The sequence below is a fragment of the Bombus vancouverensis genome, chromosome 2 (genome assembly GCF_051014615.1).
Source record: "Bombus vancouverensis nearcticus chromosome 2, iyBomVanc1_principal, whole genome shotgun sequence".
Lineage (NCBI taxonomy): Eukaryota > Metazoa > Arthropoda > Insecta > Hymenoptera > Apidae > Bombus > Bombus vancouverensis.
The window spans coordinates 7,324,222-7,350,349 of record NC_134912.1 but is presented as its reverse complement, the minus strand read 5'-3'; the positions used below and the strand labels follow the sequence as shown (position 1 = coordinate 7,350,349).

Sequence of the window (26,128 nt, the reverse complement as noted above, 5' to 3'; positions counted from 1 at the left end):
GTAATTTAAATTTCTGTTGCGGATTTTTTATGGAAAGGACAGTTCGCTCGTAATCGAGTCTAACGCGTGAAACGATCTAAAGCCAATCCAAGGCGGAGGTACGTACTACATTGAATGTTGCTTCGGATCGCTGACTTTCAACTGATTATATCAGATAATTACAATGTTTAGTCAACTAGAGATGGAATGTTGTTTTTAACGGGAAATCAATCTTCGAAACATTCCATCGACAGAAGAATTTGTTGAATGAGACCTTGAATTTTCGATCACTTATTTGATATTCAGTTTATTGATCGAATTGTTTAGATCGTTGGCCGATATTTCCTCGAAGGATATTTCTTGCTAAAAATAGGAACGTATCTACTTGGTCGATTGCAATTAAAACTAGAAGCCTGAACGTTCCTTAACCGATTGAAAAACATCATTTCATTAGCATATCATTTCAAGTAACTTCAAACCTATTATTGGACAATCTTGATCTTCAAATAAAAAGTTGCTGTTTCTTAAAAATACTTTGAAACAAATAAAAAATACAGTATACCGTACTACAATATTCCAATTTTAAACAAATAGAAACGATAAATCCTTAAATACCAGTACGTTTTTAATCTCGGAAACCTTTTGAACGATTTCATGAAAATTGAATTTTTTAATGGAATTACTGAAAACCGAGACCGAACGGAAAAATTCAGTTTTGCTTCTGGCAATGCGGCCCGTTTGAAGCGAAAATCGATTGGTGTTTTGTCAATCGCGACGCGTCGCATCGTGTCGATTCGAATAGGGCGAACGTGGGCCGATTGAAATTCCACGGCGGCGCGTTCCAAGTTTCTCGAGCATTTCGAAAGCGGACGCGCGATTAATATATACCCGTTGTCCCTGGTTGATCGTAGCATGAATTTAACGAAGGTGCTAGCAAAACCGTATTGACAAGTGAGTCACGTTACCCCGAGATAAATATTCGAAAACTCGTTTGCTGTTACGATGCGATATGATATACATGAATCAATTGATACCGTGGCGCGCCTTTGTGCCACTGCATTCAAAGCTACCTGCGTTCATCGGTCATTCCACGGTCAAACAGTCTAATTACTCGGCCTTGTTAATTAATGTTTGACAGCCAACAATTATTGAATCGATCGGAAAATAACGTCGAATCTTTTACCGGCGAAGCTGTTCTGTTCCTTTCCAACCCACTTTAATTTCTAATCAACATATTACGCGTACGATACCAGTTGTGATATTAAGTATCAAACGCGAGAGTACAAAAACATATTTGACGCAAACTTAATTCATTACGAAAAGTAAAATTAATAATTCGTAATGAAGAACAATGGATGATATCGATGAATTATTATATTTCCTGAGAGAAATATATAACGTTACAAAATTATTTGTAAGGAAAGATTATAGATATTTTGTGCTGTTAACCGATGTCCAAGAATTAATTGACACTTTTAATAAGTGCGGTTTCAAATACCAGTACTAGAAGTGTAGAGCACTAGAAAGCACCAGAATCGTTGACCAGAGAAATTTGATGATTATTTTAGATTAATCTTTATTTACGGCGTTGCTTTACAACTACGATTACATCGCCGATGATTGATCATGAAATCAATCGTAGTAAATTGTTTCCCGTTAATAATCGATTTCTGGTAATTCATGAATGGTTATCATTTTATGAGCGAGAGATTTATAGCCTTTGTGTATGGCTTTATGAGCTGCGAAAACAGGAACATCTGTTTCTTGTGTCAATATCCTCATTAACCTCGTGCTTCTATGTATCGCGACAGGGATTTCTGGCAATCTGTCTTCTATTAAAATTACGTCTATCGATTTTCCAAACTGTCAATAACATTGACTAATATTCCACATGTGTAACCGAGAGTCTTATATTTCTGAATATTTATTTGACAGAAATAATGATTAATGGATAATTTATTAACACATTTGCCACCGTGACGTGATTGTAATAATTTTATCCCGATATTTTAATCCATCAAATGTTTCAACCTTTTACATTCCTTTCGTAAATACGTAAATAATAATTGTATCGATGCGTAAGCAATAGCTATAGTATATATGAATATAAATCATTTTGTGACAAAGTGCGTTTTTAATTTCTTTGCTAAATCGTACACACGAAATTTTGCAAGTGTTATATAGACTTTCGTAACCGGCTGTAAATATCATACCACGTGTTCTCCTTGTGACTTCGATCCTCTGCATAGAACATCGGAAAAATATTCAATTATGCAATGGATATCTGGCTGCAAGTCCGTGTAGAGACACGATGATTAGGCGTGTGCGATATAGAAGAAATATTAAGCGAAAGCTTGGTGCTTTGCTTAACACTCTGACTGACTGCCACGTTGGTCATATATGACCGGTCACGGTTTCTCCTGTGACGCCACAGTGGCCATTGGTGACCGGAGCGCTTGAACTTCTTACAATTGTAAAAATAGTATGAAAATTAACAGTTAGGGCATTTTGAATATAACCGATAAATAGAAGATACTTTGAAACAAAAAGTGCCCCATTGAACAATTAAACATTTTTATCAGAACATCAATAAAAAAATGAGAACAAATCTTGCATCTAACGGTGCACTGTGTTTGCATCCATATCTTTGAGGGGTAATCTACGAATATTATTATAAACACAGCTTAGAAAATAATCGTAAATGCTGCTTTAATCATATATATAATCATATATATAATTGAAATTAGAAGTGTGCGAATAACGAATGCGAATGGATTGTTGAAATAAACGAAGCCTTGTTATAATATGTCGCTATCAACTGTTGCCAAGGCGCCACGGTGGTCGCCCGTGATCACCAATAAGATACACGGTCCATTGGGGAAGAATATTGTCTTACATCATCAATTTATTATTACTTTGCCATTATATGCTTTGAATAATAAAAATACTCCCGTGGCGTCCTGAGCGAAACATGTGATTTCGGCGTGGCGGTCAAAGTGTTAAGTCGTGAACTGGTCAAGCAAAGTGGATAGGACGATAAAGAGCAAGAATAGGACAAGAAAAGTATCCAATGCGCAGTTTATAGATAGCGATAAATTAGTTTAGAGCAGTTTAGACTATTGGGATGTAATAAGTAGGTTTGAATTGATAAGTCTACAAATAAGCATAAAAGAATGTTGGCAATAAAAGTACCAAGCAACATCGAGCGATATCAAAGTAACGTCAAAGTAGGAGTGTAAGGTCAGGAAGGTACGATATGGAATGGAAGGCTGTGCGATTTAGTATATTCCGTAAATCAAGCTCTATTCTGCGACCCCTAAGGATTATTAGAAGGTTATTAGAAGATATTAATAAATAAGAATATAGATACTGATATTATCGAACATTCTAAAAAAACTCTGTTATCGGTAGAATAAGCCAGCATCCAATAAACAGGTGCATAAAATATTTAATGAAACCTTCTACCGGTTTCCATTAGAGCAAAAAACCACCAACAGCCAAACCATATCGCGTAAGACTTGAGAAATAAAAGCAACACTACGCTCTAACAGCCAACTACTAATAAAAACTTGAAAAATAAACGCCTCGTAAAAACAATGATAAGAAAAGAATGATATAACTTCTGACAGAAGCGCAACATCTTCGTACATAAATCCAGTAGAAACGTACACGAAGTAAGCCCGGCTATGACTTTCATAGAAAAGAACAGACACAAATAACTAGACTGGGGATAAGGTCAGTCTTAACATTACACCTTCGCACTTTATCGAAGAACAGAATCCTAAAGCCCGTAAGTATTGCAACGTCAACAACACCATGGAATATTTACTTTGCTACAGAATCAAATTCGGCGAAACAAGACGCGACACAAAGATACGATATACAGGTGGCTGATTTTCATTGTCAATAACTTTTAGATAAGATAGAACAGCCGGCAATCATCAGTTTTCGATACAAGAGATTCATTAATACTTGGACATTATGTATGGAATATAATATCAGAATGACATTGACAAAGAGCCTAGGAAGTCGAGCCTTTAATCGAAGAATGCTCTTCGTTACATTCTCGCACGTTTCGCAAGTTATGTTCGTTATCGATTCTCCGATACCATCCTTTAGCTGCTCGATTACGTTTGGTTCATTGACATACACTTTACTTTTAAGAAAACCCCATAAGAGGAAGAAGCGTAGTACAGTTAAATCAGTTAGATTAGATGATAGGACGATACCAGATGATAAAAAAGCTAACGTAACTTGCGCGACATCACCGTCATCGAAATTATTTTGATAAGAATACTCGAATTACTTTGACAAAATGTTTCGATAATTTTCTCTTTTTTTTTCTTGAACTGCGCAGCGCTCCATGATTTTGCCACGTATCCATAAAACAATTGCTAAAGCGGAAAAGTGATACATCGTGCCAGAATGTCAATTTTGAAATTAGTCAATTGTACATATGTACATTCAGCCTGCACGATCGCTTCTAATTAATAGAACACAGTGTAAAAAATTGCAAGTTTGCTAGAAGAAATAGATCATTCACGATGCCTATAGAAGTATACAAAACTGTACTAATTCGCTAATTAATAACTAACTAATTATTTACTGCACTGACTAATTATTAATAGCATTAACTATTAAGCATGGAAATAGTATTTAGATACCTGTATACAATGCTGTGAATAATTATAGACTCAAACACAATTTCTGCATTATATCTTTAATATTTCCAAGAAACCAGTGATCGTAGCTTGATATGTTAAGCGAAATTATTTTTGCAAAGGGTAAACTGATAGGATATCAGGATATCATGATATTACATGACGAACTATTGCCTTTCATGGTCGGAATAGAAGATAGAAAATTATTCAACTATTCATACAGAACATTATCCATACAATCCGCTACGAAAAAGTGGTTGTACAATTTCGGAATAGAACTGTTACCATGGTCAACATCGAGTCCTGATCTGAACCCGATCAAGAATCTGTGGGGAATTCTGGCAAGAAAAGTTTGCGACCAACAGAAGTCATCTATAGAAAATATCGTTGAATTTAAAAAAGGGAAAGAAACTTTAAATAAGTTAGTGGATAGCATACCTAACAGATTAACAGAAATAGCCATAAATAAAGGGAAATCCACTAAATATTGAGCGAAAAGGTAACAAAGTTAACATCGAGTTTATACTTTTTCACAGTCAAAAACACAATTCTAAAAGGAAATTTTCATTTCTTCCAAACTTCGAGAGAAGAAAATTTTCGTTTGACGTATCTTCAGTGTTCTTTTATATTATAATATGAAATTACATAAACGATTTTGGCAATTTTTGTTTTGACATCACGAAAGATCTAACAATAAGGTTGTTTTTATAGAATACATGTAATTGTGGCCACTAGTATCTTACCAGCTTAAGTAACGAGAAACGATAAATAAGAGAAAAAAGAAGAAAGGAAGAAATGATCGAAATCACAATGAACAAGGAGCGTGGCTAATTCGATGCAAATTGATGGCGTTGCTTAACAACGACTGATGCGCGAATTGAGTTTCGTTATTTTGACCTCGATCGGAGAGGAACGTATTTGCCTACGCGACGCCGTTGATTGAGATGGAATTCGAGTACGGTACACGCACAACGCTCGTTTATTTTATAGTCAAGGCACGTTTCATAGATCCAATAAGAGATTGACCCGATTTTTACTGTTCGGTCACAGTCGCTTTCGAACCGTGGTAGCGTGCAACTTTCCGCCGCCAATGGTAAATCATCTCGATTCGCCAGACAAAAGATTTAACCTGTTTCTTAGAGATATAAATGCACCGCACTCCCATCGACAGACTTTGATGCAGGAATGGGTAACAGCTTTATCGAAAAGTCTTCTCGTTTTCTCTTTCTCTTTTTTCTTTTCAGAAGAAAGAAATTAAATGAAGCGAGACAATTGAGAATACGGATGTTTCTTGAAACATGTGCCATGTTTATTTTCCAGTTACCAGATTCTCAGAGTTTGCACATTTAATTATATTTGTCTAGAAATCATCGATGCAATGCTAGGATGCGGACTGCAAAATTTTTGGTCTGAATGTGGCTTTCAGGCGGCGATATTTCGGGCCGCCAAAGCCGCAAATAAGGATCATTTTTCATGGAAATGAACGGTTTTAACAATTCGTCCTTGCGAACATTTGGCCGACAAAAGTTTTAACTTTAGAAATTCGCGCAAGATCGTGATCGTCAAACTGCGGATTTTTGTGCAAATTCATATTTTTCAGAATATATTTTAGAATGTGGAATTTTGGTAGAAAATTGTTTTACCTATCGAGTATCGTAGAAAGCATTATAGCTCAGATGCTTTAGATGCGTCTTCTCGTATTGTGTGTATTCTGTGCATTCTGTGCAATGTTACATTTTCAAAGTTTGTAAGCGGTAAGCTAATTTTGTCGCTTATAGCTTGGCGCTCATTGTATGAACGCTAACTAATTAAAAAATAACTCAAACCTAGTGCAATGCTCGCGATTCAAATGTATACAGAGCGTGCCACACAGTAGGTTAAGAGCACCAAGTTTTAGAAAAGGTCTCGTTAAAATCCATGAGGACGTCACACATCAACAGGTTGATGGAAATTTTTGACGTCTTATTTCCGTGAAAAACGACTCTCACTTTCGGCTCCAGCGACCTCGGAAGACCCCTAAAAAATGTCGTTCTAACCGAATATTTTACTATCAGCATAGGTACTATACTAGAGGGCCCAATAATGTTATGATAATTTGTCAATATGTCGTACTTATAATTTGTTAAAAAAGAGTTAGAAGAGAAATGGGAATTTCTCGCGAAACATCTTTCTCCGTGGTTTGATTATATTATTAAAATTATACTATATTGATATATCAACATATAAGAAATGCGTTGTTGTTATATTAAAAAATACCAAAATCGAGAATATTGATAGTAAGAATATTAGCATTTAAAAATATTATTCTATCCTCTAATTGCGTTTCAAGGTTCTTGTGTATTTCCAAATGATTACAGAAGTGTGATTCCAAGTGATTACAAAAAAATTATATTAGTATAATTGTTATTGAAAAATTTCTTCCATTTATTATATTCTCATTTTACTTCATAAACGGTAAATACAATATAATTATATGTGCGCATATTTGATGCAATTTTGGTTCTGAAAAGAAATACAGAAGCATGAAATATACAAAATAAACTGAAATTCACGGTAGAAGGGCATAAATCCGGAATAAAATTCTAACGACTCTCATCGTCGAAAAAACATTCCTAAGTATATACTTTTGTATACTTATGTATATTTTATTTATTCTTTACCAAGAACGATAAATCTCCGTTCGTCCAATCACAGAGGCAAAAAGCTTTTTATCGGTATGCTTCGAGTTTCGTGCTCTTCAAAGGTTTCGACAAGTTTGCTTCAATCGAAAAACATTTCCAGTATTTGCCGTTACACTTGACCACAGGATTTTTGCGCTGCAGTTTTGCAAGCAAAAAAAGAAGCGAAAGATATTGCCAAATGAAAACCTCCAGTATACCAAATTGAAGCTGAAAACTACATAAAAGGAAGAAAGGATCTACATAGATGGAAAAAACTTTATCGTTCAATAACGATACAGATCTTACGACGAAAAAGCTTCGCGTTTCGTTATCTCGATTTGCGTTAATAAACAAGATCCTCGACGTTCGTTCCACTTTTTCTGCAATTTATTTTAAACTCGATTCTACGTGAAATGATGAGAGACTTTGATCTATGTAAAGTAGAAAATGCATTCTCGTTTAAAAAAACAATGGAATTAGCGAACTTTAATAAATCGAATACGCAAAATCAAACGAATACATATCTACGTTCGCTGCAATTTACAATTTATAATATCATTGCGATGCGTAATTTGGCTGTTCCACAATTTACGATGCGCGATTATACTCGCAATTTTACACACGTCGCGCAAACCAGTATTCTTTTTAACATTGCATCTACCTTCGTGTGAACTTATTCGTTGCAATTACCGAGTACATACATCAAATGTGTAATACAATCTATGAATATTTGCGTCGTACATATTCCGACTTGTAATTATATACATAGCCAACCATGATCGGAATTAAATACAACCACGAGATAGACATGGAAGAAATATTTAACATACGTACGCATATTCTCTTTAATTAAGACAATATGCGAAGCATATGCAATATGGAAAATAGTAGTTATATATGAAACTATGCTTTTGCGTAAGCATCCGAAGTCTAATTATTAGATCTCTGACAAAGATGAAAATATAGTACTACAAACATAGTACTATTTGTATCGTTCACTTTCTTCGTTTGACATTTTTTTTTAATTGCACTGAGAAAAGATTTGAAATTGCATAGTCCTCGCATGGATCGGCAAATTCAATGAACGTATCTCACACAGGAAAGGATTATAAAAAATTGTATAAAAAGGGTGGACAATTCTTATACTCAATACGGTAAACAAATGTATAGAACACTTAATATTATAATCGGAGAAATAAAAATACAGACCGAAGATATACACGAAAAACTATAATTGTTATTTCATGCTGCGGATGAAATATTTCATGAAATCTATCAAATATAATATAAATAAAATCCATAAAATTTAATGAAATTCATCGAACTGTTCGTTTTAATTTTGCTACTTTAAACCTTAGCCTTATAAAAAGTAATCTGTGACGGTTACGTAATTTATATACAATATTCATAGCATGTTAACGTATCTACACTGATCGTGAGCTGCTAAAATAACTGGAGATACCTTTGAGCAGCAGCACCTGTACGTGCACGTAGTTCCGTGAATGCTCGTTAAAGTTCCTCTTTTTCGCCATGTCCGTCTGTCTCTGTTCTACTGTTAATTCTTGTCCGATTGTTGAAAGTTCGAGGCGGAGGGAAGATTACATTATTTTCGAGGGTAGGTCAGGCACAGCGGTTGCGATAACCGTATTATCGTCCCGTCTCATAAACTTGTTTCGCGTAGTTTACGAGCACGCGAGTCTTAACTGCCGTGTACCAAGTGCTCCGCGAAATAATGATCAGACTATTTCGCCGAACTACTATATCGCTAATTATTGTGATTTACGAGAGAAATCACATTGTCCGCGCATGATACTCGTCGATATGGGTCGGGTATATCACCGGTTTCGGAATCGAATCGAATTTTTCTCGTGAAAATTGTCTAACTCTTTCGATCGAGCATCGAACGTATCTTTGATACACACGTGCATACACAATCGTTGTATATACAAATTACCTAATATAGATATGTTGCTCAATAACGTACGTGTATTTGTTAAAATTTTTTTTAAACACGTATGTACGTGGATTTCTGAATTGAAAATGTTCTGGCCCAGTCGCGCGATTGCTTATTTCGAATCGGTCTATTCGATTAGATTTATTTCCTGTTGCTACAAACGTACAGATATAATGTACTAACGTAAAATGCTCAACCATGACTAACAGATACAATGGAGATGATAAATATCGATAAGTACCGAAGAGATTTGTGCAAAATTATATAAAATATATCTATGAACATAAACTAATTATAACTATAAAAGTAAGATCTACAAACTATAGTAGGAACTATAAAAGTAACTATAAAAGTAAGATCTGATTAGACATTTATTACACTTTTTAAATGTTATAAGATACTTCAAATATCGTAAAAATTCCGCGCGCTTAGGTTCTCCGTCAATCTATAAATGTCCATTAATTTAGTCATAAATTACTGTTTTCATAGTAGCGGTGTCATTAAACGACAAAAAAATTGCTGAGCAAAAACTTGCAACTCACTTCGGTTACAAGCTCTTGGAACGAAACAACAAAAAAGCACGACTACAGAAACGAAGGATCTCGATCTGCTTGCTATACATTGTACGCATCTATTTTAACATTTAAATCGAGATTGATGGCCCCGATAATTATTACGACGACGAATAAAAGTTGGAAAATGAAAAACCTTTGAATGTTGTATGCATCTTTCGCGAGTGTTGTACTTTGGTTTTTATTTCGTAGCGGGACGTGTCGACATCCTCGCAGTGTTGATCGTTGCGTTAGCAAAATTACTCAGATTTTAGCAGAACTTGTTTCTCGTATCGTCCCTTTGTTCCATGTAACTTTGTTGCGTTTCATTCGAGTTTAAAAAGGCGAAAAGAATGACTGATATTCGGAATACGGCCAGGAATTTTGATCAAGCAATTCTGCACAGCCACGTGGAAGAAAGAAACAATAACGATCCACTCTAAGATTACTTTTGAAGCGAGAAAACGAATCGCCATTGTAATTCCTGTTACGATCCTGTAACAATCCATTATCTGTATTCAAACGCAAAACGCTCGACTCGTAAATGCGGAAGCATCTATTCAAATACCGCTCTTGCTCTACAAGACCCTTACAAGAATACCATTAAGCTCGTAATCGATGCAAATGTTTGTCATAAAATTTAATTCGATTATATGTATATCGTGCTGCATATAAATTTTTTTAGAATTGATTCAAAAGTCAGTAGTTAGCGATATTTGAAGAGAGAAATGAGCCAGATATTATCAAATATAAATACAATCGATCCTCGAGCAACGCAAGAGTTAACGACGACACATTGTGTATAGTAAAAAATCGGTGTGTAATTTTGGATTCCTGAAAAACTGATCTACAATAATCTAACTGTTACGTGAAAGCCTCATTTTGCGTGTATCATGAATGCAATCATTCTTACGATAAAAAAGATCAACAGAAAGAAAGGTTCGTAAAATTTCTGTCAATTCGTTTGTACATAGAAGAAACGTTCTGGTAGTCAAACTTCGACACTTTGACCAATTTGATTTGCTTGTTACATGTGCAGGTTATTACGTGTGCGCTTTATGCAACGTTCACTGAACTTTCGGGACCTTATCTTCTCGCACTTCTGACAATTTCATACGTCATAGACATAGTTAAAGTTTGACGCCTGACCGATTTTAAGAGCTTGCTGTATCGTAGAGGCTGCTATGATTCAGCTCTTTCGAAGAAAAAGTAGAATGCTTCGTAAAACCATGGATATCGTGATGATAAAACTGCGTGTTTTCATGCAAATTCATATTCTTGAGAATATAATTAAAAAAGTAAAATTTCGGTAGAGAAGTGTTTCGCCTACGAAGTATTATAGAAAGCGCTATACCTTGAATATTTGATATACTTTTTCGTATTATACGCATTTCTATATCTAGTAATAACAGAGCCACGATGAAATAACGTTTAAGATTCAGAGCATTTACGCATAATTTCACGAGAATGTATTTCTAATAGTTCCTCGTGCAAACATGATTTCGCGTGGATCACAAATATCAACGTTTACTGTTTCATGAATAAAATCCCATACACAATCTCCAAATTTATCTCCATCCATTTTCTATTCATTGCTTCATTGAATACTTTCTATTCTACTACTTTGAATTTGTTTCTCTTTTGGTGTAGGAATGGCGTAGCTCCGATATTTAAATCATATTTATCGAAAACAGAAGAGTGATATAAATTGTCAGTAATACAGTGAAAAAATTCACTGCCACCATCAGCTGTTGTAGTTGGAATTGAGAGACTTCTACCTAAATAACGACACTTTCGAATGAAGCTACTAAGTAAATTCTTTTTCGACTCGTCCAAATCGCCGAAAAGTTAGCTGCTCCGGGCAGACTCCTTATAGTTGCAAAATCCCTTCGATTGTGATAATGCGTTAACAGGCTAGTCGAGTGGTTAGGAGGTTGATTTACCATGTGACACGCGTGTTACTTTGACGAGGCAGCGGATAGCGAGGTTGTGGTTGCTACGAGCTATTTCGCTATATCGTGCACACAGCGTCGATATTAATTCGGTTCCAAGCGTGTAACTTCGCGAATATTTTTCGCTCAATACTATGCGACGTGCTCTGAAAAAAAGAGATCGGCATGCGAAAACGACTTTTTGAGATAAATGCGTTCAAAGTTAAATTGTTTACTTTCGCTATTAATGCACGATTCCAATGGTGAATTGCCAAGTCAATAATTTTATTCGAGGAAAATGGATTCGGCTCCATTGCAAAGAGAATACTTTTACCGATAAAAGGAAACACGAAAAAGACAAAATCAATTTTTTCGCTCCTTAACGTCTTTTTAGAGCCCTGTTGTTAATCCCTTTGGTCAAATATAGTGACTCAAAAAAGTATTCCAACGCAGTTAGAAAATTTTTTGTATATACATGTACGTATTATATGGAGAACATTTGGGAATTTCCTTAACGCTGTAACGAGACACGACTATCGTTGTTACATTGGTAAAATTTGGAAGCAACTTGGAAATGTATATAGAAGTTAAAAGATATTTATTGGAAATATACTCCGCAAAAATCACCAAGGGTGGGATACTTTTTATTTATACAAACAGGTACGATTAAGGAACAAAAATATGTAGCATATTTAGCACGAATTGTACATTTAAGACTACTATTCGCGTTATATATTAACTTTTTACCAAGTTCGGAAAAAAGGATCTTCTAACTTTTACATACATCTTGAAATTCGTTCCAAATTTTACTATCATAGTATAATCACCATAGTCGTTCTTTACTGAAGTGCTAACAACATTCCACAAAGTTTCGTATAATATACATACGATATATTCGTAGAACGATTCTGTGATAAGCGCTGGAATGCTTATTTACGCTGGCCATTGTACGAATACGAATTGTTGTCAGCCTCGACTGTGTTAAGAATGAAATTTTTTCAGGGATCCGCGAAAGCAGGTCGGTGGATACGCTCCACCGCCTCGATTCTCTTTATCGAGTGAAAAAATCTTGGTTGCCGAACAACGCCGGCTACTGATATCGGTCGCGTTGATAAATGTGATAATGCTTGTTGTTTCATCGAGTGGCGATCGCATATATCTCGTTCGTTGCATCTCTCGTGTACTTCTCTCTATTCCTTCCTCGCTCTCTCCTGCTGGTGGGAATTTTTAAAATTAGACTTTAAGGTCAAACGTTGGTGCTGTCGTCATCGTCCTGACCTAGACTCGCTGGGGTGTAAACTTCGCCACGCAGAGGTACGGATAAGGTGCGAATGGGAAAAGAAAGGAAAGGCTCGATTTACACGCTCGACGTAAACTCGTCCGTGTTAGAGAGGCGTACTCGACCGGCCATGACGTAAGAGAGGCAGGACCACCGTGGCACGTGAACGGTTATATTAAAAGTCGATTATCGTGATTTCGAACGCGGACACGATAGGTATGTAGTCGTTATGTATTTACTACATAGCGCGGGGAAGAAATATCAACGAGATCGTAGAATTGGTCGGACGACGTCATCGAGGGTTCACGTGCTCGTAGTTTCACGTGCTCGTAGTTTCACGTGCTGGAACGTTTCGATGAGCGAGTTGACAGAAACGTTGGATGATAAAGGCTCGAAAACTCGGCTACGGTTAAGTTCGCGTTGTATAAAGTGCAGTAGCCTTCGTAATATGGGGAGATCTTAAATTAATCCCCGATACGAGCAGCTCGTGACTCTCATAAGTTGACATGACGCACGCACATTGACCATTCTGTGACAATTACTTACGTGGGAGAGCGAGATCCAATCGCGGCGAAATTGCGATAGTGGATTATGTGTTCTTTAATTATGAATACGTGTGTATCGTAGATAATTCAATTTTTAAACATGTTGCGATCGAATGTCGTTAAGATAATTCATAAGCTTGTTTCCTTTTCATTTTTTCTATTATAGTAAAAAGTTGTTCCTTGTCTAGCATTATATCGTTTCGTTTACTTCAGGATGAAATATATGGGCAGGAAAAAAAGAATTGACATTTTCCGGATAATCCGACCATGCAAAGAGTTGAAATATCGAATAAAAACCACCACTGATGCATCGATAATAATAATAATAATAACAATAATAATAATAATAATAATAAACAATATAATAATAATAATGTTGCGTATGCTTCTCTATACTTTACGATAGGGACTGAATCAAAGTTAGAATATACTTGGATGGAAAGGAGCCTAAAGTACATTTTTACGTACGAATCAAAGAACAAGTCAAGAAATGTACAATTGTATCAAGATGTAACGAATGAGCTGCACTTGCAGTTTATTCGAAATTAATTCATCGCGATTGCTTTCTAAGAACAAGGTGCTGAGATTTTTCTTCTCTCTAACTATACTGGACATAAATAAAATTGTAGCCACGAAAATTGCACCCCTTTGTTCCAACCAGTACACTTTGCTCTCTATGTTTACTTCGTTGTATCGGTCTGGCGAGTATTTTTACGAACACTGGCTCCCTTCCATCGAACGTTTCGTAATTGGAATTCGACTAGGTGATCAACTCGAATAATATTATTCGTTCTCGACTACTTCACTTTGAAAACACGATTGCGAGTTTGATTTAACCTGCAACCCCTTTACGCGATTTAAACGTGGGAACAGTGCGAAATTTGGAGATGGACTGGTAATTTCGTGCGACGATCGTAAGATCGAGGATATCAAAATAATGAACGATAAAAATAGGGAGGGGACTAGATTAATCATGGCAATGGTTGCATCTAGGGCATTTCCTAAACGAAACACCAAGTCCTGACATCGAAACGCGAGCCAGGATCGAATTGGCAAGGGGCTGCATTTACAAAATAAAGTGGCTGTTATGTCGTCGCAATTTGGATTTAGAGGCGCGTTCGGTATGGTATGGGGGAAGGGATGTTCGAGATTCGAAATAGCGAACGGACTCGAAACATTATTCGGCACATTGAATATTGATGATTTTGAAGTATTTCCAGATCCTTGACATTTTCTTAGTCATCGGCGTTTATTCAAGTGGTTATCGTTAAAATTGTACGCGACAGTATAAATACTCGTCGGTTCTTAGATATTTAGATCGTTTTTCAGAAGAGCTGCAAGTCCTAACAAATCTCTGCTAGATTTAACCGAACATGAATTCTCGTTACAATAAGCTTTCTCTTATATCTGCTTTAACCTTTTCAAAACTGACGAGACGATAGGGCAACTATACTCAATATGGAACAGCGCAATATCTCGGCGAGTAACTAACAAAATCAATCGGCAACAGCGTAAAATATTTCGCTAAAAGCAAGAGGCAAGCATATTGGTATCTCAGCTTTATTTGAAAATCTGTCGTTGAATGCAGTTGATCGTTGTGTTTGAAAGCGTAACAAAATTCTTGAGAAGCAAGTTAAGTAGCAAAATTTCTTAATGGAGACAACCTAGAAAATATTATTTTTGCATGATTTATCGTGAAACACGTTTGTTTTTGAGTGTCCAAAAGAAATTTACCGTGAAATTAATTTTCTTCTTAGTATGTATTCGTATATATCTAGTATTCACGTAATACGGAACATGTGAATGATACTGTTACCAATGACTATGATACAGAATTGTATCTGTCTTGTGTTGGCAACTACAAAAGAGACAATAATAGTGAAAAATGTGTCCAATGTATTCGCTGTTTTCACTGGGATCACGATTAATGTGTTTCAGGTGCGTCATTCGCGTGTTCAACGTGTAGAAGATAAAGAACGTTAATATAATATAATATAATATAATATGATATAATATAATATAATGTAATATAATATAAGTTGAAACAAATGGAAAATATTTCTTTATTTGTCTTTTTACTTAAATAGATATTCAGTTTTCATGGTAAAAATAAAGATTTTTGAGATCTCTTTACAAATTTCTTAAGTATTATTTTTTTAACTCGCCGGATTTGACTTTTTTAATACCTTTCATCGTGACTTTACGCCACTTAAACTTTTACATAGTTAACTATTAGCACACGAACATTTATCAATATTGTCGCGTTTTAACGTTATTTTCATTGAAAAGAAAGTCTCTTTATTCCTCTTTCTGCTTATTTCGTCTTTAAAATCAGCTGTTCCACGTTAGGTGCAGTTATCCTATATAACTTTTATAAAAATTGTTAAATTGTTATACCATTATGTCGCGTTATTTTGAAAATTACGTTTAATTGCATACACGTATATTGTATTTGGAAGAATTAATCAATCTTTTCTTCAACCAATATTTAGATTCACGAGGATAAATGGTAAGAAAACTTTACGAAATACTAGTCTGATTCAACCAGCCGTTGAATTAACAACATTTAAATTTGGAGACAGTTACAAACAAAAAAAAGATAGAGCTAGCAATTAATTATTTATGTTTAAAACAACCGTAACGTACAAAATTGTCCGACTGTACAGACTTCTGCTTGTTACACTTTCAATTATCTTGCACGAGAAAAAGCGACAAAGTAACTGTTTAGCAAGAAGTATCGTACGTGCCACACACGCTATTCGTTCAATTCGTTTCAACAATCCAATAACACCGCAACTACCAAGCCTGTCAAAATGACTGGCATCAGTTTTTTTATTTTTACAATTACTAACAACACGTATAACTATCTTCGATATTAAAATGTTTGCTTTTATCGTATCGAAAATTTAGCTACATATAGCTATTTATTATTACCACATTACTTTAATCCCAATTAACTGCGTACGATATGTTTAAGGAATACGTATTAAGGAATAGTAGTCGCAGTGTTAATATCGATTACTTCTAATTCAGTATCCTATTTTTCTGAATCCGTTGGAAAAATAAGAAACACTTACATCCTGAAAACTAAAAAGTAAAAGTACCCAATACTATTCAATATCCCTTCCCTGTACTAAATCAATAAAACTCTAATCTTTTTTTAAAACACGTACTTCACTGGTACACTAGGACTATCAAAAACAAATGTTTGCTCCTTCAGAGACCGGACAGCGCTTTTAGATGACTCGTACGTGTATCCACATTCGTTCGGTCGAAACATTACATAAAAATCACGAAACGATCGGACGAAGAAAAAACAATGGGAAGTAAGAAGTAAGAGTACTTAGATATGTGGGTGGTAAAGGTAGTCTCACCTCCTCTACAGCCTCAACGGCCTCTATAACGTGTTCCGCGATCTCCGCCGCAGTCAGACCGGTCTCGATGGGTGCGATCTGCGAATGTCGTCGCCCTTCGGCATCGGTAAGCTCCTGATAGCAGGATTCGCCGGAACCTCGTCTGCTGCCGGCGATACACATGGCTCGGCGGAAAAGTCCCGCAACGACAGCGCACAGGCCACACTGCATGCCCGTCGCGCTTCCTCGGCTGGACAACGAGCCGCCATTTGTTCGTCGACGGGTCCGAGTCCCGCGAGAGCCACCCTCACGTGCTTTGGACGCCAGCTTTTCTGCCTTTTTCGTTTTCCGCCCCTTTTTATCTTTTTCACGCTTTAACCTTATTATCCCTTCAAACGTTTCGTTCAATCTTGTTTCTCTATTTCTTTTCTCTACTATACAATTCCGCTACACTCTTCCAATTTTATCTCGGATTTTTATCCTCGATGAATCGTCGATAATTTATTCGCTTCTTTGAAATGTAATTAATTTCTTTCGTTCTTTTTTTTTTTCTTTCAATTGCTGAACGTTCTCCTAGCGAGCGTTTTCAAAGCTTGCGCCTTTAATCTCTCGCGTAATTCGTCGTGTTTGATTTTATCGCGCTTTCTTTTTTTAATTATTCGAGCACTTTTATCACTTGTGCTAAAATTTCTCTGATTATTCTTCCTCTAAATTTCACGTATCTGTCGCACTTCAGCTCCTCACTACTGTTTCACACTGTTTCCTCCGATCTCCCAGATCGTTGTCTTCGCATGCAGGTATCTCCTATCGTTATCCAACCGCGACTTCGAACTTCACCGTTTTAACTACTCGATCGTACTACTATACATTCGCGTTACTACGATGTACATCTAGCCAGCTGGTTCAGATATATCTCTCGACACGATTGACCGATTATCTTTCACGTTCGAACGCCTCATCCCGGACACGGTTCAGCTTTGTCCTGATCCGGAGATCGGCTAGTGGTCGCGTGGTCGCGTACATTCGATCGATCCCGTGTCGCACGCCGTTCAGACGACCGTCCCTTCCAACGACGATCCACCGGTACCGCATATCACCTGCACCACCAGGAAAGTACGTCGGAAACGAGTCTCCACGGAACTCGAGAAGGTCGAGAGGGAGGAGCTGCAGCTCTCTCCTTCCTTTCCTCGGAGGAAACTATCGATTGCCGTCAAGTTACGAACACGATAGCATCTAACGACACATAGTGGTCCTACAATGGAGCACCATGACTAGGATAACGAGAGAGAAAGAATAGGAAAATGTTGGGCGAATCACACACAGAAGGTGAACGAAACCGATTTTTTGGGTACACATGTGGTCCGTACGATGTAAAATTGTCGATCGAACGATTTTCCTCGTGGACAGACATTAATCTCGATTCCGAACGGATGTCTCGTGGCGCCGTTGTGTCCGGGTCACGTGGGAACGTAGGTTTTGGAATTTTAACGCGCCCCGTGCCCCTCGGGTCCCCCGTGGTCCAAGATCGTATACACACGAAAGCAAACACTTCGTCGGCTGAAGAGAAGGACTCGTAGTATGGGGAAGGTTAAAAAGTTGGCGCTAGGAAGATCTTAGCGTCACTCTTGAAACAAATGTTCCGATATGCACTTCCTGTTTGAATTTTGGGCCAAAAGTAGGTATATTCGAGAGTTTCCCTTTGATTTCGTTTATTTTTGTTGCAATATTTTGTGTAACAATTTCAGCCTTGTTTTAACCAACAGACATCTGTTTATTTACGATTAGAGATTACGCAATTTGTATATCTATGTAGGTATATCCTTCTAATCGTGTTTTATTAATTACTACAATATTATATTTAATTACTATATCATTCTACTGATATACCAAGAAATATACCTGCAGTCTATTCGTTATTGGTCTTTAGTTTTTAGATCGAACTAAAAACTAAAGACTGATTGCAGTTTCTCTTCTCTACGAGCAAACGAAATTTCTGTTATAATTTTTGAACGATAAAGAAACACCATTCGCGTTCTTTCAAAGTCGAGGAACCTGCGAAGGCTTTTATTCACGATTATGTGAAGCTAGCAAAATCGTATTTAAAATGTTAATATATTGAACATTACGTAATTCTGATATAGCAGAACTTTTGCTTTTTAGTGGGCACGGAACGTGCTAACAACGCTGCTCCCTAAATACATCTGCTAGCTTTCCACCCTTTGCAAAATCTTTCAATATGATCAGTTAACGATCCCAGCACTTTTCTACGGTGGAGTATTTTAAAGCCAAATCTCATATATTTAGGAGAAAGAAAGTACCTAATAAGTATCTATGATACGAATTTACCTGTGCACTGTGAACTTCTTTTCTTTTCCATCGCTTTATCGATGAAAGCAAAACCAAATAACAATAGGCACATTGTCAATCGATTCGTGCGGAGTACGAAAGGTTAATATATCAGGAAAATGACATACGTCGTGTAAGAAGAACACGGACAAGTACAGAGAAACGTGTAAATCGTCGTTTCCTTCGTATTTCCTTCGATCGGACGTCGACGAATTTCGAAAAAAGCATCGAGACGATGATGAGCACGTGGTTCACTCGCTGAACCTGGAAATCTCGATGATCTATCCGTGGACCACATTGTCGATTTCCATCGCGTCGCGTCGTCGTCGTCGTCGTCGTTAATGGCACGTCTAATACATCAGGTAAACAACGAGATCCTCCCGCTACCCTCTTTCTCGATAAGATACCACGAATCCGTAGTAAGAATCTCTCTTTTCGCTGTGTGCAGGCCAGGGAGGAGAAAAGAAATAAAAATGGGCAAGAACAAAGGTCCTCCTCTTTGTTCCCTTCGACCTCGATTTTTCCGCGAGACTTTTTTTCAGCTTACGGAGCAGCAATTATAACCGTGTGGCGAGAGTGCGCTCTCAAAGAGTGTACGGTCACGAGAAAAAAAGAAAAAAAAAAAATGGTGAGAAACGAGAGGAAAAGGGGTTTGGAAAAAGGTGGGAACCACGGTTACGTGTACTCGTTTCCGCGCTTCCTATCGCTCCAATGTCTCTTGCTCGTACGATTAATTCTTGCCATTTAAAAAGAGACGGAAAGAAAGAAGATTCGTTGAGAAGCTTCCGGGACACCTTTCACCTATTCATTTTCATCGACGTGAGAAATTAAGCGATTTAGCTTTATTTACATTTCAGTCGATTAGATTCATACATCTTGATCAACATCGACATGTATGGAAATTCAACAAGCACTATCGTTTCCTCGTCGTACGGACGCACCGCGTAAACATACGCTCGTATCACTTAAAAGCCGTATCACCCGACAGCGAAGGGACAATCGAACGATGGTCAATAGACGATGATATCCTCTTTCAACAACTGCAACTCGACTTCTGTATACAGCTTCGGAATATCCTTATCGTATAGAGACACCAGAGAAGCGTCCATCGAGATCGCAGTAGAATCGAATAGAATATCCGCGAGTAAGAATGATACCCTGGATGCGATACCTTTAGCGGAGCATACGGGGCTTGACTGTCGTTGTGCCGTCCTAACTAGTACGCGAGAGAAGAACGACGGGGTAACGCCCGCGCACAGATATCGTAGCTGCTTCCGCACCGGGACGAGCCTAGGAGCTCCATAACCGCGTGTTACGGGTTGGCCCCCGGGCCCCGAGGCCCGGTGCCGACGTCGGCTCGAGCACGAGGGCGCTTCCCTTGATGGTTCCTCCGTCGTACACGTTTCCGTACGAGGCAAATGTGGCAATAAATAAAAAGAGTAAGAGAAAGAGGAATATCCCCCCGAAGATAGAAGAATTCGAGGCCGGGAGCGTACTGCCGCTATCACCGACTATGCACGCCGGCCGGCCGCTGTGCATGCACTGAGCCACTGGCTTCGAGCGACGAACGCTCGGACGACGTACGAGCTCGGCAGCGATCGGTCGTCTTCGCCGCCGCTCGGCTGCCTCCGTTGCCTGGCCACGCTTCCCGGTCAGGCTGCCCGAACCGCGCAACGCTTGCTCCGAACAGGCGACGCGAGAGTGCCTTTCTCATTATGCGTCGAGCTCTCGTCGCGAGTGACTCGTTCTAGGTAGGCCATCGCGACCGTTCGGTCGGCGCTTGCTTCGATGCGTTTCTCTCTCTGGGAAATAGAAAGAGAGGAATCGCTTGTACGCGACGAGAAAAGATCAATAACGGATCCCTCCCTCTTTCCGTCGCGTGTACGCGCCAGCCGCGGCGACGTAGCCGCCACGTATTTACACACGCACGTCATGCCAGTCTTACACCACCCCCCGCGGAACATCGCGAACGTCCGCGGTCAAGAATTTCGCGGTCGCAAGACGCGTGCAAAGGATATACCCCGTTTTATCGATCCCTTACAGATTTCGCTACTAGTATTGCATGCAACGTGGAGGTGTGTTCTGCTGATTCGTCGCTGCTGAACAACGCTAACGACGGAAGCTGACCGTGTTTACCGTTCGGAAGTATGGATCGGAAGCTGCGGGCACAAATTGAACGGTTGATTCATAGAGATATAGACAGGGCGTTTTCGAGTCGTATATTCGCAGATTCGTGAAAGTTCGATCGAGTAAATGTTCGTTTATGTCGAATGTTGGAACGATTTTTTCGATTTACGAGTTTGCAATAGCCAATGACCGGTGGCTTGAAACTTTCTGGCTTAGAGTGCCGATAAGCAAAGCCCGATGTCGATTTGCATTGTTGGTCGTAAGAGAAAAATTGTGGGATAGCGTATCTAGGGTTCACCAAGCTACTTTCACAAACTGTTAGAAATTTCATTAATTGTACAATTTGCAAAATTTTTTACTTGCTTTCGCAAGTTTTGCCGTACAACGAATTGGGTTTATAGTTAATTACGAATGCATAGGGTGTTTAAAAGTAGAGTCAAGCTTTAAACTGCAGTCAAGAGTTAATGAATATTACATGTAGTTAAAGTCTAGCGCAATCTCTCTTTACAGGGTACGACGACCTCCATCGTTTTTCGAATTAATCGCTAATTTCTTAAAAGAAATTTCTTAACTCATTGACGCTCGTTGTATTCAAAGAAGTACACCCGATATGTACCGTTACAATAATTTCAAATTTCAAACAAGCTTCGATGGGTTAATGAAAATTTCGAATAAAATTTCCTAAATACTTTCCACTTTTTGAAATTTTCGAAAACAGAATTTGAAGATGAAACACGGTATAAAGGCCGTTGCCGAGTAAATTGGAAGATATATAGCAGATACATTTATACAAGTATCATTTACATGTAATAAATTTTTGACTCTTTAACACTGCAGTATATTGCGATATTCTTTCATTACTCGCTCACTGTGACTTCTAGGAGAATTAATATCTAAATGGAATTGTATATTACGTTGTTTCTGCGTCATTGCGACAAGCATTAAGCAAATTATATCGCGTTAGAGCGTAAAACAAGCGAAAACCTGAGGGAACGCGTTAGAAATTCCTTTCGACGATTTGTTTCCCTCTTGAAACATGAAAATGATGGAAACGCGATGTTTAATGCCTTAAATACCATGAGCAACGTGATAAAATTTTTGCTCGAGGAACGAATACGCGAAAAAGATTATTTTTATTTGTCGCGTGAATAAATTCGATTTTTCTCGAAATGAAACGAAAAAAGCAGGAAATATTACAAAGTATCGTGACAACTGTGTCCGATGAATTTAGAGCGATGTGCCGGCCTATCTCTGCATTTTACACCGATATCAGAAATGGCTAGATGAAAAATCGATAAACGTTTCCGGTTCTACATATGCGATTCGTCAGATAACGTATTCACACTATCGAAAACGCGAATGCACTCGTCTCTGTTCGACGAAACAGCACGGCCGAGTGCTTTATTCGAGGAAATAGCGGTGAAAACACGTTAACCTCTCTATAACCAGAATTTCGTTTGCTTATGAAGAAAAAATAAACATAGTTGATTATAATTAGACGGCGGATGTTTAGACACTTATGAGAAATCGAAGGATATAAAAATATATAGAACGGCAATATGCAAAAATACATAAAATAGCCAAAGCAAATTATTCGTTATAATATTTAGCAAGCGACATGGGATCTCTATTTAGATTTCGTTATTTTAGTTATGATCATAGAAATTATATACTTGCATAAATATTTGCAATTTAGTTATAGACTAAAAAATAATTTCTTTGTCAATAATCAATTATTTACTAATTTCTCATATTTCTATATTATTACGAATTTTTAATAAAAGCAACGATACATCCTGTATACAAGTTAAAGTTAAAAATCATCGGCAATTTCTGGATAAGCTGCAAAAATGAGAGATAAAATGCTGGAATATCGTAAAACGAAAGGACGAAAAATACGATCAAATAAACGTTGCCATTCTTGAAATACTAAATTTTCCAAAGCTCGTGCCTCCACAATAACATGACTATCATTCATGACTTTAAATTTTTCATATTTCCGCATCCCCATATTCCCATCCAACTCCAACAAAGAGATCTTTGTTTCGACGCATGAGAAATCAAAATGATCACCATATCTTACACAGATCAGAAGAAAGAAAATAATACAATTCTAAGCGTCGAGAAGCTTTTATTTTATCAAGACGAAGAGGTTTTGTAAACTGAGGGAACATCGAGAGATACAATCCATTTTATTTTATGAAATTTTTGCACTTTCTATTACACTTTTCAAAAAAGGGAAAAATGTTCCACCAAATACGATCGTTTATAGCAATTCGTCAGTTCTTACGAGCGTAACAATAAAAAACATACGCAGAAGAAGAATTTTATTCTATAATAACATCAACATTCTCGAATGTTTCTATCGTAACTACTTTTATGTTCTGATTACCATAATTATAACTTGTATTATTCGACCAATAATAACTACAAGTATACCAATCTTCCAACAAGCGCCTTAAATACATTTTAATTTATTATTTTAGTTTATACGTTACATGTCAAAATATTTGAAAGATCTACCTAAATTCCGGTTTACAATAACTCGTAAGAACGTGGTCATGGAAACACACGTAGAAGAAGAAGAATTCCAGTTATTATATTTTCTTTTATAATAACGTTAACTTACTCGGATGTTTCTATCGTAATTACTTTTATCTTCTGATTACTATAATTATAACTTCTATTATACGACTAATAATAACTGGCACACTACACCTACACCGTTCTTTCAATGAGCGCTTTAAATACATTTTAATTTATTATTTTAATTTATATGTTACACGTCAAAATATTTGAAAAATCTACCTAAGTTCCTGTTTACAGCAACTCACGATTTCGTAAAAGCGTGATCATGGAAACACACGTAGAAGAAGAAGGATTCTAGCTATCATATTTTCTTTTATACTACTCTTATTTCCTCATTATTATAAGTTATAATTAGCAATTATGCACCAATAACAACTGGTACTCTACATTTATACCATTCTTCCAATGACCGCCTCAAATACATTTCGATATATTATTTTAATTTATACATTACACAATATTAAAATATTAGAAAAATCTACCCGTGTTCCCCCAGTTTATAGCAACTCCTGATTTCCTACGAGAGCGTGACCCTGAAAACGCACGCAGAGGAGAGCGTGCCCGAACCAAGGTGAGATCCCCGCTGGGGCAATTGCGGATAGAGAAAATAACGATGTGTTTTCAGTGAATCCTCTCTTCTCTTGTGCACGACGACAATCCCGAAGAGAGGGAGAATCGGGCTGCATTATCGCCGGATTGCCATTGCCGCTATAAAAAAAAAAGCTTGACCCGTATTCTCTTTTACGTTCAACTTGGCCACCGCCATAGAAACCTCATTTTTCTTCTCTTTTCTTTTCTTCTTTCCTTTTATTTTCCTCCCTTCAGACTTTTCTTTCGCGGCTCGTTTCGCGGAAAGGGCACTCTAACTCGCGACGGGGGTTCGTCGTCGACGATCCCTTGAATACGTTTGTTAACGAACGCCAGAAAGCACCGGTCGATCGACCCACGGACCGAATTTAGGTAATAACCAGAGCTCTCGTCGTGGGACATCTGCGTTTAAACGAGATCCTAGCGTCTAATGTTTGCCACAATGGATTTCAGAGGCGAATCGATGGTGTCTCAACGCGAAACACGGAGACTCTGCCAAGAGACCAAGAGAATATTTCACGATATTCGCGTACACTGTTTTATACTTTCACGACGATTGGATGACGTATTCGTGACTCTTTTTCAAAGTTTCAATCGTGTTATTAGTACTTGCTAGTTAGAAACTACAGTTATAGACGCTTGATCAATTTGTCGTTACGTAAATCTTACTAAGACAAATAAGTTTATATCAATTGAAATTTACAATTGAGAATTGAAAGTCATATTTATTTTCTTTTTATGAAATCGATAGATTATAAATTTGAAGGATTGGGTATAGAAGTAATGATATGGACTGTAAAATTTTTATCCCAAATGTGTCTTTCTGAGGGTGCTTTGAGCCGGCAAAGCCGAAATCGGACATCATATTTCACGGAAACGAACGCCTTTAAAGATTCGTCTTTGTGAACATTTAACCGACAAAGATTTTAATTGTAGAAATCCGCTTAAGACCATACAGAGCGGCAAGGGGTAACTTACCGAGTAAAGTGATGGCACAGCTAATGCCAATGCTCCAAATGCCAATTTTCCTCTTTACAGCTTACCGCTCTCTGTAAAAATAAAAAATAACCCAAACAAACCTACTTCAATACTCACGATTCAAATGCACACAGAGTAAGCCATACAGTATGTTAAGAGCATCAAATTTTAGAAAAGGTCCCGTTAAAATTCACAAGGATGTCATACATCAACAAGTTGATCGAAATTTTTGACGTCTTATTTCCGTGAAAAACGATCAATATTTTTGGCTTCGGCGACCTCAAAAACTTCTAAAAATGTCATTTTAACTGAGTACAGAATACTGGGCCAGATACTAGAGCCAATTTAAATTACTTTTTAAAAAAGCTTGTCAATATCGCGTTAAAGATGTAAAAGGGATCAGCGAACATTAATTATTTTAAAATTACTATAGTTTTATCCAGCACTATATTGCATTAATCTACGACTATATGCGACTTATTAAAATTTCAATTACTTCGGTTCAAAAGCGATCAAAGAATTTCCCCTGTAACAGAAGAAAATTTAAAATACATTTTCGTTTAGACAGATTATGCTGTTGTCTTGTT

General features: G+C 37.3%; 1 protein-coding gene across 8 annotated transcripts in view; it reads right to left on the bottom strand.

The window, feature by feature from the left end:
* Positions 1–26,128, bottom strand: part of LOC117162164 (uncharacterized) — a 144,352-nt gene that overhangs the window by 84,279 nt on the left and 33,945 nt on the right. For 3 of the 8 annotated variants that reach the window (XM_076625632.1, XM_076625639.1, XM_076625643.1), the window contains exon 1: positions 16,935–20,418. The exons of 2 other annotated variants lie outside the window; for them this stretch is intronic. In XM_076625632.1, the coding sequence (XP_076481747.1) occupies positions 16,935–17,144 (210 nt within the window). In that variant the 5' untranslated portion in view covers positions 17,145–20,418. 3 more of the 8 variants (XM_033344031.2, XM_033344026.2, XM_076625629.1) reach the window with 3 other exon arrangements.